The sequence below is a fragment of the Chrysochloris asiatica genome, unplaced genomic scaffold, assembly GCF_000296735.1.
Source record: "Chrysochloris asiatica unplaced genomic scaffold, ChrAsi1.0 scaffold00113, whole genome shotgun sequence".
NCBI classification, from domain to species: domain Eukaryota; kingdom Metazoa; phylum Chordata; class Mammalia; order Afrosoricida; family Chrysochloridae; genus Chrysochloris; species Chrysochloris asiatica.
In genome coordinates, this window is record NW_006408631.1 from 2,252,546 (window position 1) to 2,269,853 (window position 17,308).

The 17,308-nt window shown below is 41.4% G+C and overlaps 1 protein-coding gene across 5 annotated transcripts in view; it reads right to left on the reverse strand.

Annotated features, from left to right (window-relative positions):
- The window catches only part of KCNAB1 (potassium voltage-gated channel, shaker-related subfamily, beta member 1), a 650,886-nt gene that overhangs the window by 11,134 nt on the left and 622,444 nt on the right, over window positions 1-17,308 (reverse strand). For all 5 annotated transcript variants that reach the window (XM_006867946.1, XM_006867947.1, XM_006867948.1 and 2 more), the window contains 2 exons: window positions 17,000-17,094; window positions 7,616-7,736 (listed from right to left, as the gene is read on the reverse strand). In XM_006867946.1, the coding sequence (XP_006868008.1) occupies window positions 7,616-7,736; window positions 17,000-17,094 (216 nt within the window). The remainder of the gene's footprint in view (window positions 1-7,615; window positions 7,737-16,999; window positions 17,095-17,308) is intronic.

Below are 17,308 nucleotides of genomic sequence, written 5' to 3' on the forward strand. Positions count from 1 at the left end.
AAAAACACCTAGCACTGCTCAACAATAGACATCTTCATTCCAGTGTCCATCTGGGCCACAGTCTTCTGACATTTGTATTCATGTGCTTACTTCTCCCTCATCTGTAATGGAAGCCCTTGTGCTCGCTGGGTGCTTACTTCCTTCACTTCCACCCACCTGTCAACCTCTCTCGACCTCCTTTTCTTCCTAACACACATCCATCTTGTGCTTGATCACCTCAATTGTTCTCTCATCAATCCTCAAAGCCCTCACTCCTCTCCTTCCTGTGCTTCTCTGGCAAATCCCCATCAATACTGTATCTGTGTTTCCTGTTCCCACACGAGGGAAGCTGCGTGTGCTGGGGCAAATCATTCCATAGTCTGACGCCTCTGTGCCTTCCATGTCTCCACCTAATTAGGTCCTCAGCACAACCTGGGCAAGCCTTTCTCTTGCCCTTGGTTACCTCCCTTCTTCTTGTCCTGAACTGACCTTACAACCTGCATCCTTAAACAACCCTTGCTCCATAGCTTGGCCTCCTGCTTTATGTGGAAAACTAAACTCACCAAGTAGAATATTCCTTAATGCCCCACTCTTCTACCTACACACATAGCTACATCTACACCCTCCAGATTCTAAAGAGAACATGTGCTGTTTATGCCCAAGGCCAAACTTTGCTCCTGTCCTGCATCTACCTCCTCCTGCCTTTTCTTGGACTCCTTTCATCCATTATTTCCTTCTATCTCCTGGCATTTTAATCCCTTACTTCTTTCTCTCTGTTAAGAAAATATCCTCAAATCTCTTCTATGTTCAAATAAGTTTTCGTTAAACCTTCATAGGAGTCTTGATGTCATGCTGTGGACTTTGAACTACCAGTCAGCAGTTCAAACCCACCAGCTTGTCCTCGGAAACTCTATACAGGGTCACTATGAGTCGGAACTGACTCAATGGCACTTCAGAACGACAACCCTTCATGCCTGTCTAGGTCTTGCCCAATTTCTTCCCTTCTTAAACTTCTAAAAGGATATTTTAGATGTCCTGACTCCTCCTTCTTACTTCCTGGTCACCTTCTTACTAGGTCCCAAACCTGAGGTCACCAAGAGCCTCTTTGTGACTAAATAGGTAGCCAAGGACTTCGCAGTCTACCTGGGACTAGGTGTTGAGTCTTCCAGAGGCTGTGCCTACTGTACATCCTTGCTCCATGTCCATCCCACAGGCACTGCCGATTTCTCCTCGGTTATTTTCAGTCTCCTTTGGTGGTATCACCAGCAACGTGCGAGCTATCCTTAGACATTGACCTTTTCTGATTCCACATTCCCTTTCAATTGTCAAATCTAGCTGATTATTTCCCCTAAATATTTCTCCAATCCAGTGCATCAGAATCACCTAGGCGACTTGTGAAAGTGTCAGTTTCTGATTCAAAAAAGTCTAGGGTGAGGCCTGGTAATTGGCATTTCTTACAAGCTACCAGATGATGCTAATGTTGCATCTACAGAGTTCATGGGTTTATTTGTAAATAACCTGATTGAGGTATAATGTACATAGCTAAAATTTACCCATTTTAATTCAACAGTTTTTAGTAAATATTGTGCAACCCTTCTCATTTCCATCATGTCAAAATCCCTCATGTCCAGTTACAGTTAATCCCTATTCCCACCCCAACAACGACAACCCTTCATGCCTGTCTAGATCTTGCCCAACTTCTTCCCTTCTTAAACTTCTAAAAGGATAATTCAGATGCCCTAACTCCTCCTTCTTGCACCCCAGTCACCCTCTTACTATGGCCCCGAACCTGAGGTCACCAGGAGCCTCTTTGTGGTTAAATAGGCAGCCAAGGAGGAGGCAACTGCAATCTACTTTCTGCTACAGACTTGCCTTTTCTGGCCATTCTATTCAAATACAAGCAGATGGTAAGGGATCTTTTGTGTCTGGCTTCTTTCACTTAGCATAGTGTTTTCAAGGTTCATCCATGTTGTAGCATTTGTTTTTTTATTTCTTGTTAGTAACCATTATCAGTATTTAATGTTTTATTATTGCGGAATAGCATTCTGTTGTGCAGATAAGGGGACCACATTTTGAGAACACGGCTGGTTCGTCTCAGTCTCTCTTGGTCACTGCTGCCCCTGCTAAGGAGCTCACCATCTCTCTCCTGGATGATGATGGTCTCTCCCTCAAACAATTCATGCTTGGATTGCTCCCTACAAATCCAGCTACCATACCTCCAGCAGCAGCATCTTCAAATACAAATCTGATTGTTCACCTCCTTGTCTGAAAGTTCTTCACTGGGTCCCTGATACAATCGTTGTCTTAGAAGCCTTATTTCTTATCTATAGCTCCAGTTTCATGCTTATCACTCCCTGTGTTTAACTTTACTTCAAGAGCAACCAACTCTTTCTAGGCTTCCCTCCCCCAACTTGTAAACATCCGGCTGTTTTTCTCTTTTGAGCCCTTTGCTCAAGCGGTTCCCTTTGCTTCACTAATATCTACTCATGATTAGAAATTCAGGAAGTGCTGCTGGTGCTGTAGTATAAGCATTGGACTGTTCAAGCTGTTCAAGCCCACTAGCTGCTCTGTGGGAGAAAGATGAGGCTTTCTGCTCCCGTGAAGATTTACAACCATGGAAATCCACTACAGGATCACTATCAGTTGGCACTTAACAACATTAGTGACTCACTAGAGGCATCACTTTCTCCTTATATCCTTCCCTGAACCTCAGACTGCATTGGGCATCCTCTTGCAAACCCCTGTCCCCTTTTCAACTATTTTGCTACAACACTATATTAAAGTAATTGGTGTATTTTTCCTGACTTGTCGCCCAGGCTGGGAAAGGTGTCTAATTTGCAGCTGGATTTTTAGCATCTGGCCCAGTGTTGATGCATCATGTAGTTGTTAGCTGCTACCCTGTGAGCCCCTTACTTATGGCGCCTCCATGTAAAATGAGATCAGACTGTTGTGATCCATAGCGTTTTCATTGACTGGTTTTTGGAAATACATCTCCTAGTTCGTCGTAATCTGGAATCTCCATTGAAACCTGTTCAGCATTTTAACAGCATGCAAGCCTCCACTGTTGTTGTTGTTGTCAGGTGCCATCGAGTCGGAACTGACTCATAGTGACCCCATGCACAGCAGAAAGAAACAATGTCCGATCCTGGGCCAACCTCACTACCGCTGCCACACTTGAGTCCATCAATGATGCCACCTGGCCAATCCAGCTCGTTAGAGGTCTTCCTCTTTTTCTCGGACCCTCCACCTTACCCAGCATGACATCCTTCTCCAACGATTGTTTCCTCCAGACAATATGTCCTCCACTGGTTGGTGGCTATATATGTGGTGCATTGGTAGGGAGTAGAACTCAGGTTTCCCCATGGAAGTGAGAATTCTACCACTGAACTATATTGTTGTTAAGTGCCATTGAGTGGGTTCCAACTTATAGCGATCCTCTCTGGGGTTTCCAAGGAATGGCTGGTGAGTTTGAACCACCAACCTTGCTGTTCAAACTGTCTTTCGATCCAGCATTTATTCTGCAGCACTACACTGAACCATGGTAGTGGTGGTTATGTGCTGTGGAGTCGGTTCCGACTTATAGAGACCCTGCATAGGGCTTCCAAGGCTGTAAATCTTTACGGGAGCAGAAAGCCTCATCTTTTTCCCATGGGACCACTGGTGGTTTCAAACTGCTGACCTTGAGATTAGCAGTCTGATTCATAACCACTATGCTACCAGAGCTCCTTACACTGAACCATAGTAGGTGCTTATTAATGCTTATTGAATAAATATAGGTATGAGTGATTGATGGATGTCCTTGAGCACCACTTCTACCCCATTGGCTCAAGACCTGACTGTTGGTTGATACTCTTAAGCTGTGTACCACACGTGGTTGGACCTTTATGGCAATCACTACATTTTTCCACAAGGACAAAATGAATAATGCTCTAGAAAGACAACAAAGGCTCCCTAGTGGTGCTGAAGGATAAGCACTGGGCTGCTAACCACGGGTTGGCAGTTGAAATCCACCAAATGTTCTGTGGGAGGAAGATGAGGCTTTTGATTCCCATAAAGATTTGCAGTCTCAGAAACCCAATCCAGGGTCACTATGAGTTGGAATCTACTCAATGGCAGTGGGTTTGGCTTTTTGGGGTTCTTTAAAAGGCAATAGAGCTAGTGATCCAGCCTCTGTTTCTTTTCTTGGCTGCATTATTTCCTGCTTTGCACTGGGAACTCTTTTTGATTCTAGTTAGATTTCTGAGGGTCAAGCAGGACTCTGGGCAAATGATCACCCATAAACTACCTAATGTCAATAACAGTTGATTCCCCTGGTAGGCCTGCTGGTGGCTGGAGAGCCCACTAGACAGAGTTGGCCAACTCTATGGGTAACAGCTGCAGTTGATGCTGGGTAATTAGCATTTCTAGCCAAATGGCGAGGAAGAAGTGTCCCAGAGTGCCTCTTTATCAGCAAGGTATGAATGCTGGCTCCTGTGCAGGTGTGTGACATGGGGAGCCAGCACACATTAGGTATAAGTAGTCTGTTTCCTGGCAGCTCCCTACTCTATCCCTTGCTCCTCCTTCTAGCAGATCAAAGGAAATATACCTGGAAATAATTCCCTTTTGGTTCTAAGAGTTCTGTGTGGCTTTTTTTTTTTTTTAATCACTTTGTTTATAAAGAAAGGAAAACAAAATGACAAAGACATCTGACAAAAAAGGCACAGATGGAGGAAGAGAGGAAAGCATGTTTTAAAATTTGCCTCTAAGGAGGCTCGTTCATGTCTGTCTAGCATCCAGTGAAAGTTTAAAATCTTGTAGCAATTTTCTCCCTTGAAAAAGAATGCTCTTTCATCCTATTCAGAGATAAATCCAGTACTTGCTTTGACATTACCATCTAAAAGCAATGTTTATGACTGTGCAGAAAATGTGTTTCTCTGTGTGTATATTACTCTGACCACATGTCATGGCTCGGGGCAGACATATTCAGGTCTGTGTGTTTAATTCTTTGCAAAAACATCATCACCACCACCATCATCACACAATTACCACTTACCAAGCACCTACCCTTTGCTTTACATATGGCATTTCCTTTACTTAACTAGGCTGTAAGATAAGTATTATGATACTCATTTTATAGAAGATAAAATTGATCATCAAAATAAAGTTACCTACAAAAGAGAACTAAAAAGACAGCTCTGGTTTCTCAGCAGAAACCATACAGGCAAGAAGACAAAGGGTGACATATAAAAAAAAAAAATATGAAAGAAAAAAAAATTGCCAACCAAGAATTATATAGCCAGCAAAATTGTCCCTCACATAACGAGGATGAAATTAAGGCATTTCCAGATAAAGAGAAGTTAAAAGAACTTGTAAAAACCAGACCAACCTTACAAAAAATACTAAAGGCAATTCTTTGGACACAGGACTAATAACAGCAAATCACAACCTGAGATTAGCATATATAACAATATTACCTAGAACTCATCGAGCTGACTATAGAAGTGTCCAGAGTAAAATAAATCTACAGGATTGAAAATAGAGAACCAGAGATATAAGTTTGCAACAACCTGCCCTCCCCCCCATAATAAAAAGAGGGAATAGTGTAGTAGAACTTCCAAATGAAGAGGAAATTAAGTAGATGAAGAAAATAAGTAAACAAATAAATAGGAATAAATCTAACTATAACCCTAAAATTAGAGCAAGGTCTACTCCTAGCCCTCGTCTAACCCCTAACCCTAGTCTTAACCATAACCCTAACACTACATGAAACCCTAAGGCTAGCCTAGACCTAGCCACAGACCCAACACAAATCCTAAATCACTCCAAACCTACCCCACAACTCCCAAAAAGACAACTTTAGGGAAAAACCAAAATTGATCATCAGGTGAGATAGCTAATATTTTTACTGTGCTTTTTAAAGCTACAGGGGTGATAACTAATCACATTGACTATATTCTTTGAGTATTTTTTTTTAAAAGAAAACATTAAAAACAATAGATGCCGAGATGCTTAGGTACATAGCATTTTCTACCTCTAATATCACCTCCCCTTCACATCTTCCTATGACTATCAACTGCATTTCTACCTTCCTTACAAGTGTTGTGTCCAACAAATATTCTTCTATTAAATTATATTATTTGCCTAACAATTATCTTTAGTTTATTTATTTTTATCACATTGTATCATTATATCTTACCTGTCCCAATTCCTACTATTTCTTACTCCTTGGTATTTTCTTTTTATGTTCTACACCCATTTTATTATTGTTGTAAAATATTTGCTATTTTAATCATTAAGTGTACAATTCACTTATATTAATTTCATTTGTCATGTTCTACAAGTACCACCACTATTCATTTGCAATTGCTTTTCATCACCCTAAATTGAGTCATGTTGTGCTGTGGGTTAATATGCTGGGACCAAAAGGCCAGTGGTTCAAGTTCACCAGCTGCTCCTCGGAAACCCTATACAGGGTCGCTATGAGTCAGAACCAACTCGATGGCACTTAACAACAACAACAATAAATAGAGATTTGGTACCCCTTAAGCAATAACTTCTATGTCCTCTCCCTGCCATTGCCTGGTAATAAACTTTTAATTTTTACTACTAATAAACTTTTGTCTCTATGAATTTTAATATTATTCTAAAATATTATTTTAGAAATTTTATGTAAGTGGAATTATATAATATTTGCCCTTTTGTGTATCCTTGTTGTCACATCTATTGGAACTTCACATCTCCTATGGCTGAATAATATTCCATTGTATGGTTATACCACATTTTGCTTATCCATTCATCTGTTGATGGACACTTGGATGTTTTTACTTTGGGGCTATTGTGAAAAATGCTGCAATGAACACTGGTGTTTAAGTATCGGTTTTAGTGCACCTTCAATTCTTATTGGTTATATAACTAGAAGTGAAATTACTGGATCATACGGTAATTAAGGGATCACAGTGGCTCCATGTGATAAGCACTGGATTGCGAACCACAAAGTCTGCGTGGGAGAAAGATGAGGCTTTCTGCTTCTGCAAAGATTTAAAGCTTTAGAAATTCTATACAGGGTCACCATGAGTCAGAACCAACTCTATGGCACTTAACAACAACAATGGTAATTTTATGTTTAGCATTTTCCTTCTTTCCTTCCTTCCTTCCTTCCTTCCTTCCTTCCTTCCTTCCTTCCTTCCTTCCTTCCTTCCTTCCTTCCTTCCTTCCTTCCTTCCTTCCTTCCTTCCTTCCTCCCTCCCTCCCTCCTTCCTTCCTTTCTGTCTTGGAACTGCTAAACTGTTTACCACAGAGGTTGCATTATTTTGGAGTTCCTGGGTGGTAAAGTGGGTAACACATTCAGCTGCTAACTAAAAAGTTGGCACCTTGGAAGAAAGACCTGACGATGAACTTTGAAAAAAATCAGTCATTGAAAACCCTATGGAGCACAGTTCTACTCTGACACACAAATTACAGCATCATACTAACACACAAAACAGAGGTGGGTGGGGTGGCTGTGCATGAGGTACATTGACTGGAATCAAACCCAACTCTCCTGCATGGAAGGCAAGAATTCTCCCACTGGGCCACCACTACCCCAACACCAACAATAGAAAATGACTGTGTGATGTCAGCAGAGGTATTTTTTCCACCTCCTTAGTAGCTTTCTTACCCACAGCGAGCTGAGGTAGTGTGCATCCCAGACGCTCGGCAATTGGGGAAAGGTCTTTTAGCTTGTTTTGCTGCTTTCTCCCTTCTTCACTTACAATTCTTTCCTTCAACCACTGGTAGCACTAGGGGGGTAATAAAAACATTTAATGTTAACATCCTGGAAGGGTTGATGTCAAAGGTTGTTAAATTCAATAACAAATAAGAACTTCTGGGTGAATTCCTGAATCGTCGCTGTCTTGTGTGCTTCCCAGTGACCAGGATCCCAATGTTTTCATGCAAAGAAATGTTTCCCACGGTCTTGTTCCTTGCTTATTGCCTCGAAACAGATGGATTTGGACTAATATTCACCACTTTAACACATCAACATGCATGAAAGTTATTACAAGCCTGACAAGTTCATTTATATCCTTGTCTGCTAAGCAGAGGAAATGTTTCTTATTGGAACAGCCCAAAATACATTTACATTTCACCAATGCCTATTAGGCTTCTTTTTTGACAGGAAAGCAGGGCTCCAAGTTTTCCGCTCAAAGGAAGCCATTATCTTACATTCTGTTTATAACGATCTCCCTCCTGCCTGCAAATTCACTCCTAATCTCCTGTTCTTCTTATAATAAGGCTTTATTGTTAGCTTCCTCACTTCTGACTTAATATAACTGACAGGTACCAAGTACATTTTTCAAATTTTGAATTGGGTAAAGAATTCCCCAAATGTATATCACCTATTGTACAACAATTAAAACTTAAGAAGGTAAGGAAATCCAAGAAGGCAAACTTCTCTTTAAAATTGAGGAGAAGCGACTGACCCTGATCTGTAGCATATAAAGGGACCCTAATTCCCTAAATATAAAGAGAAAAATCTCTCAGAACTTCTCAATGCCCTACTTTCCAGAAGGTTCTGCTTTGACTAGGAAACCCAGGGAACAATAGATTCTTCCGTACAAAGCCAGTACTAAGCAGTAACACCCAAAGGAAGAGAGTATTGGTAAGAATCTGTTAGTCTGTTTTAGTGAAAATAATAAAAACCATACCACTCTGCGGCTCTGTGGACTTTTCTCTGTTGAGTGGATTTATGATATCATTGCAACTGTGGCCCTTTACTTTCCCAAAGGAAATAGAAACCCTGTGGTCACGGTGGGGTCACACATCTTCCACCCACGCAGGTTTCGGTACGCCCTTGGGATTTGTTTTTCAAGTACTGTTTCCATCGTTCTAAGATAGTCATTCCAAAGAAAGGGTAGCCACCTTATGTCTTGTTATGAGTTTTTGGAAGGATTTTATACAGGAGAAAGAGAGAAAGGGCATGCCGCCCTTGTTCTGCTTGCCGCCTAGATCCCCAAGCCTTGTGGTCTGGCTCCTGATTTGAGAGTTTGCCTTGGGGAGATGGCCAAGAGTTTTGGAAGTCTTGGCTGCAGGCAGTCCTGGCTTCTTCCAGGAGGAAGGGTGTCCCACAGCATCTGCCCAGGATGACAACTGATGCCAGTGACGATGTGAACCATTATGAACACAGTGACCCTGGCCCAGCAGCCTGTCCACACCAGGGCTCTGGCTACGTCAGAGAGGCTCCAAGCTTCCTTTTAGTGCCCTCACTGGGAAAAATATCACCAACCCTCACAGAAGTTTCAGACCAACCTCTTTCAGGGGATAAACTTCCCTGAATGTTCCAAAAGCGTCTGACTATTAAGCTTTCTTTTTCTTTTGATTAACAGTCAATCAGTTGGAAAGGGTTTCTTTAGGGCTGTGGTCTGCTTCCAGTATACATCTGGCTAAGTTTGCTTGTTCTCTTAACACTGTAATTTTGTCTGACCTCTGGTTGTTGGGACATAAGCCAACAGAGGTTTCCAGCGTGGCCTTCACATTTTGGATCTGTCAGGACTTGCAATCCTGTAAACCAAGAGGCCTGACCAATATATTTGGGATTTGCCAGCCTCCACCATTGTGTGAGGGATTTCTTTGTACTAAATCTCTCTCTATAGATACATCTATAGAGTCCTGGTATAATGCTGTAAGATAAGTGCTGGACTGCTAACCTAAAGGTTGGCAGTTCAAACCCACTCCTTAGAGATCCTAAACAGGGTTGCTATGAGTCAGAACTGACTCTATAGCACTTAACAACAATATGCATCTATATATTAGTTATGCTCTTCTAGAGAAACCAAATTAACACCCCATGATTGGTTGTAGATTAGAACGTTGTAATCCACAGGGTTTGCATTGGCTGATTTTCAGAAATAGATCACTTTCTTCCTAGTCCATCTTAGTATAAAAGTTTCACTGAAGCCTGTTTAATATCGTAGCAACACACAAGCAAAGAGTGGCTGCACATGAAGTGCATTGTCTGGGAATGGAACCAGGGTTTCTACTTTCAATATACACCACCCATATAAACAATAGCTGATTTGATTACTTGTCTATCAATCTTATGGAGTAGGTCGATTTTTGAAATCGTGTATCATTTATATGTAATGCTTCAAAAAGCTTATGGAAAATATAATTGCTATTTAAAAGCTACACTCCTGTTCTGTTGATCAGACTTTGTTGACCTTTTCTGAAGATTCATCTCATTCATTCAATAAACATTAACTGACCGTGTGTTCCAAGTCAGATTCTGTGATGAGCTAAATGACTAAGTTTTAGTTTCTGTTCTAGAGATGCTTGCAAACAGTAAACAAATAGTAATTAGAAAAGTGTTTTATAGTTGGTGTGCCTCCTCGAAGTGTTCCTCAGAAGCCATATGTTTACTTTCATTCTGGAAAAGATCCCATCCAAATAACAGTGGGTGACTTGACCTGAGCTGACCATAGTACCTCATCCTTTGGACACGTCATTGGTCAGACAGGTTGGCACGTGACACAAGCTTGTCTTTTCTGTTAGTGAAGCTGATCAATATAAAACATTTCTTTTCTCCCAGGTTACATGCCTTTAAGGATGGAAACCTGAAGCCACCAGCTTTCCTGCTTCTGGCCCCATGGAGAAAGCTCATCGGTAGTAGAAGAAAATGATGTCCCCATGCAGTGAGAAAAGAGGAAGAGATGGTGAGTCCTGATACCATTCAAGCCTGTGGATGGAGTCACTCTGAGACCAGCCCAGCCCCAACTCCCCCAGGACTGTCTCTGAGAACCAAGAGTTCCCTGTCTTGGATTAAATGAGTCTGAATTCAGTTTCTGTTACTTGCAGGCAAAATTCTAAAACTGTAGAAGGTGTTTATGGGATAATGGAAGGTGGCAATATCTGAGTTTTATAAAGTTAGGATAGGTTTTATAGAGGTGTGAACAACTAAGCTTGGTCTTTAAAGATGAGGAGGGTTTCCACTGCAGGATAAGAAGAAGAGCATTTCTGTGTTTAGTATGATGTGGGGAGAGATAAGATAGGAAAAGTAGGTTCAGCTTAGATCCCACGGAGATTTCCTTAAATGCTTTGCTGGGGAGTTTGAACTTTATCCAATAAGCAATGATTGGGAAATCATTAAATAATTAAATAATTGGACAAAGTTTGAACTTTATCCAATAAGCAATGATTGGGAAGTCATTAAATAATTTTAAGCAGGGTTGTAACATGGTCAGATTAATGTTTTGGAAAGATAATTGGTCACTGTGACGAAGTTATAGAGAAAAGGGGAGGAAATCAGAGTCCAGATGGAAGGCTATTGCAGTAAACCTGCAAGAACCAATGACTCTCTGAGTCAGAGTCAGGACTGAGTGGGGAGGATGGTAGTGAGATCAGAATGGGGATGGAGCATTGGTACCATCTTGGATAGGAGGCAGGAAGGAGGAGAAGGGACTTCTGATTGGCATTGCTAACTAGGGAGGAAAGGCAGGAACACAAGGACTAATGCCAGTTGGGACATCCGGTTGGAGATGTCTAACAGACAGGAAGAAGTAGTGGTGTGCAGTTTAGCAGTGGAATCGAGCTGATGTGAATTTAGAAGTCATAGATAGAGTGTAGAGCCAACTGAGACCTTCAAGAAAACTCTCTGGATATAAAACCAAAAAGCCTGTTGTTGTTGAGTCGATTCTCACTCATGACAACCTCATGTGTTGTAGAATAGAAGTACTCCATAGGGTTTCTTCAGGCAAGAATCTTTATGGAAGCAGTTCACCAGACCTTTCTTCTGGAGCACTGCTAGGTGGGTTTGAACTGTCAACTTCAGATTAGTTGCTGTTGTTGGGTGCTGTTGTGTTGATTCTGACTCATAATGATTCTCTATGACAGAGTAGAATTGCCCCACAGGGTTTCCTAGGCTGTAATCTTTATAAGAACAGATTCCCAGGTCTTTTCTTCAGCAGAGCTGTTGAGTAAGCTCAAACCATCAACACTAGCTGCGGTGTTCTAAACTGTTGTGCCACCTTGGACTCACCCAAGGGCTCCTCTTTAGGTTAGTAGTTGAATGCGAATCATTTGTACCCCCTCTGGGTATATACTTTCTAATAAAACCCTACGTTGGTCTTCTTAGTGGTTGCTAAGCGTTGTCAAGTTGGTACTGGGTTAATTTATCCTTCAACTACAGCCCAATACTCACAATGTTGTTGTTGTTGTTAAGTGCCATCGAGTCGGTTCCGACTCATAGCGACCCTGTACAGGGTTTCTGAGGAGCAGCTAGTGAGCTTGAACCACCAACCTTGTGGTTCCCAGTCCAGTGTGAATCCTAAAGCGCTACACCAGGAGTTTGATACTCACAATAGATACAAGATATTAGCATTTTTCTTTTATTGGTGTATCTTACAACAGCCAACATGGAACAACATATTCTATTTTGCAGGAAGGTGAAGGTTGCCAACTAACCTGTTTATTTGCCTAGTTATCCATTTATCTTTAGTAATAATAATTATTATTAGCAACCTTATATATTCCTAAAGGAGCTCTGGTAGCGTAGTGGTTACGAATTGGGCTGCGAACCTTAAGGTCAGCGGTTCGAAACTACCAGCCGCTCCGTGGGAGAAAGATGAGGCTTTCTACTCCCGTAAAGATTTACACCCTCGGAAACCCTGTACAGGGTCGCTATGTGTCGGAAGTGACTCAATGGCACTTCACAACAACAACAACATATATTCCTAAGGTTGCCCTGATAACTGCTTCATTATTTTTGCTCACAGAGTGCTGGTGGCAATGTAGGATAAGCACTGGGCTGCTAACTTCAAGGTCCACCATTCAAATCCACCAGCTGTTCCTGGGGATAAAAAGACGAGCTTTCTGCTCTCATAAAGATTTAGAGCCTTGGAAACCATCATTGGGCTGCTATAAGTTAGAACCGACTTGCTAGCCCCTAACAACAATTTTTGCTCAGGTTACTCTTCTAACGAAGCTGTGCACATATATTCCTCCAGAAAACTCAGGTTGGTATGTAGCAAGTCTTGAGAGTCTGTGAAGCTTTTCAGAATCATGCTTTCTGATCACCATTCTTTCAACTGGAGAGAGCCCTTCATGTTTATTGTTAAGGATGTTTCAAGTTAACTTTATTAAAACCAACAACAGAAATATTTCTTGAGCTGCTTTTTGGTGCAGCTGTCTTCAAATATATCTCCTTCATTTTTATTTTTCTTTCTCTTTTTGTTAGTACATTCCTGAAAGATTTTTTTTTTTCAGCTGTTTGCAAGTTTGTCCCTAGTGGTGGCTGGAGGTCAGCCAGTCATACATACCGAATACAGTGCCATTCCATCTTTCTCCTTCAAAATACTTGCCATAAAGGGAAAAGAACTTGATTCTTTGGGGGATATAATGGAACGGAGAGCCAGGAGACCTGGGTTCTAAAAGGAATTTGATTTATTATGAGTAGTTGCCATCTGACCTCTTTGTGTCTTGGTTTCTATATCTGGAAAGGTTACCCTCCTATAGGGACATTCTAAGAACAAATATAGGGGAGCGTTTTGAATTTTTAGAAAGTCTCTAAAAGAATGTAAGACAACATTTTAAACTACAACTGGCTTTACACCATCTATATCCTTTTCTTACTGAGAAGATAAAGGGAAAGGAATGAAAATACTTAACCTAGTGCTCAGCACATGTTGTTGTTGTTAAGTGCTGTCGACTCGGTTCCAACTCATAGTAATCCTGTGTAGGGTTTCCAAGGAGCAGCTGGTGATCTTGAACTGCCGACTTTGTGGTTCAAACCGATCTTGCCATCTAGTGCATTAATTAGGTGCTTGGTAAAATGGCAATCACCCATCCCTTCCGTCTTTATTGCCTTCTCACTTTCCTCCTCTTAAAGCTTCTTCCCTAAGATGCTTTCAGTTTTCCTCTACACTTGGTTCAGGACAATCTTCATTTTTCAGGAACAAGATCTTATTTAACATTCTGCCATAATTATTTTTTGTGACCATACAAAACTTGACCATGTTAACATCTTTGAGGAGATATTGATACTATAGTATTTTCGAGAGCAAGCTAATATCTCAGCTCTTCTAGGCAGAAAACAAAGTGAAAGAGCTAGTTGTGAGAAGGCTCTGCTTAGGGAAGCCCATAGTGGTCACAGCCACAATGATTAAGGACGGGTAGAACCCTGGTGGCATGGTTGATAAGCACTCAGCTGCTAACTGAAAGCTTATTGATTTGAACCCTCCAGTGGCTCTGCGGGAGAAAGATGGGACAGTCTGCTTCTGTAAAGATTTCCAGTGTTGGAAACTCTATAGGGCAGTTCCACTCTGTCATTTAGGATTGCTGCAAGTCGGAATCCACTCGACAGTAATGGGTTTCGTTGGTTTGGATGATTTGGTTCAGGCTAGACTTGAAGTGTTTTGCTACTTTAATGCGGATGGAAGCATGAAGCTGTTTCAGACCTATGTTTCTGCTGAAGAGAATTTTGGCATGGCTGAAGTTTTTAAATGCCTGCATTTTGTCTCCCTTGACAATACAGAGTAATTTGTGAATCTAATGTTGTTACACATTCTCACAAGTTTTAAAAACAGACATGTTGTTGTTAATAAAGAAAGATGTTTGGAGTACTTTCCAATAAATGAATCATCAAAATGACCAGAAAGGAAGTAATTTTGTGTCCATGATCTTGGATACGTTTATGCTTTTGAGCAGAATTTAAACTACAAGACTCAATGGCCTGAGCTAACCTCTAAAAATTCCAGTCATAGAACTGCAGTGACGGAAGTGTTACTATGTAATTGTGTTGTGCTGCCTCCCTCCCCGCAACAATAAAAATGCAACCAACCTCACACCACACCAAGCAACATCAGTTTTCCCTTTATAGGCATATTGCACGGCTATTGTGGGCTTGGTTACAGACCACTACAATAAAACTGTTGTCATTGTTGTTGTTGTCATCCAGTTAGTTCTGGCTTATAGTGACCCAGGATAGGGTTTCTGAGGAGCAACTGGTGGGTTTGAACCACCAACCTTGAAGTTAACAGTCCAATGCTTATCCTACGGTGTCACGTCAGGACTTCATTGCAATAAAACGAGTCACATGAAATTTTTGGTTTCCTAGTCCTGATGTGGCACCGTCGGGTTAGCATTGCTCAGAAAGCCTAGACAGGGTCACTATGAGTTGGACCCAACTTGATGGCACTTAACAATAAGTGCACATAAAGTTTGAATTCACCAGCTGCTCCATGGGAGAAAGACAGGGTCATGATGAGTCAGAACTGACTCTACAGCTCACCACCACCACCACCACCACCACCAGTGCACCTAAAAGTTACTTGCTCTACTGTAGTCCATTAAAGGAGCCGTGGTGGCACTATGGGTTAGGTGTTGGACTGCTAACTACAAACTCAGTGGTTCAAATCTACCAATTGCTTCTTGGAAGAAAGATGAGACTGCTCCTAAAAGATTTACCTTTTCAGAAACCCTATATTTCAGTGAGGGTTTTGTTTGTTTGTTTTTTTCGTTTTTGTAATCTATTAAGTTATTATTTGGAAGAAGTGCAGCCAGAGTGTTCCTTGGAGGCCAGGATGGCCAAACTTCATCTCTCATACTTAGTATATATTGTCAGGAGGGACCAGTCGCTGGAGAAGGAAATCATGTTTAGTAAGGTGGAGGGTCAGAGAAAAAGAGGAAGACCTCCAGTGAGATGGATTGGCAAAGTGGCAGCATCGATGGACTCAAGTGTGGCAACAGTAGTGAGGTTGGCCCAGGATCTGGCAGTGTTTCATTCTGCTGTGCATAGAATCACTGTGGGTCAGTACCAACTTGATGGCACCTAACAACAACAACATTAAGTTATTAAGTCCTGGGGACTCCTGGTGTGGCACTATATGGACTGTGAAGCATAAAGTCGGCAGTTCAAACCCACCAGCTACTCCTTGGAAACCCTGTGCAGGGTCGCTATGAGTTGGAATTGATTTGATAGCACTTAACAGTAACACTAACAACATCATTAAGTCCTGGTGTGGTGCTCTAGGATACAGCATTGGACCACAAGGTTGGTTTGAACCACAAGGTTGGTGGTAGTTCAAACTCACAACCCACTCCTGGGAAACCCTATACAGGGTCGCTATCAGTTGGAACAGACTCAATGGCATTTAACAACTTAACAACAACAACAACAACAGTAAGTGTGCAATAGTATTATGAAGAAGTTTGAAATACTGTGAGAATTACCAAAATGTGACACGAAGACACAAAGTGAGCACATGCAATTGGAAAAATGACGCAAATAGATTTGCTCAATGCAGTTGCCACAAACCTTCGATTTGTAAAAGAAAAAAGTAATATCTGTGAAGTAAAATAAAAAGATCTACAATTGCATGGATTAAACCTGTATAACTTAAATTTTATGAAGAAAAGTAAAATGAGCTTTTTTATATCACAGCCACCACCACCAGTTGCTAACAAGTTGATTCTGTTATGGTGCCCCAGTGTGTATCAGAGCAGAACTGTGCTCCAAAAGGTTTTCAGTGGGTGATTTTTTTAAAAGTAGATTACCAGGTCTTTCTTCTGAGGTACCTCCACATGGACTTAAACTGCCAGTCAACATTTTAGTTAGCAACTGAGAACATTTACTGTTTGTACCACCCAGGGAATCCTCTTCTATAGAAAAGGGGTTTCAAATTTCAACAGTTTTAAAAGAGCAAGGAAATGATTTCTTTAAAGTAAGTATAAATAATAGATATGGATTTAAGCCCTACATGTCCAACTTGGTCACTGAGTGCTTTACTCCCCAGTCCTCAGAAGAGAAGAATTTTCTATGCTGGCAATTTATGTAGAGCTAACTTTTGCTTGGCCAGGAGCAGGGAGCTAAGGAGAGCCCCCAGAGGAAACTGGCCTGACCAAGTCCACGCTTTTGTCTGAACCCAGGATCCAGACAATGTTTCTGAGCTGTTTTACTGAATCTTGGTTTTGGAGCTGTTTTACTCATCTTCTTTCCCCATTGCCCAGTCTTCCTTCCCATTCCCCTGACCCACTGATGAAAAGCCACTTTTCTAGAGGTTGAAGAAAATACCTTCAGTGAAGCTCTGGAACTTTCAGGTACCCCATTTCCATATTTCCCTGAGATGATTCCACAGGCAAGTGGAGACCATGTCATTGCTCCAACCCCTGCAGAAGAAGAAAAAAACAGAAACAAATTGCTTGTGGAAACAGGGATAAAAATTTGGGGGGTGTTTAAATAGGACTTGGTAAAACCAGTTACTATCTGCTGATGGTTGCATAATATGAATAATGTGATAGGTGTCATTGAATTGTTACATAAAAAATGTTGAACTGGCAAATGTTGCACTTTATAGTTATCATTATTGTTGTTAAGTGCTGT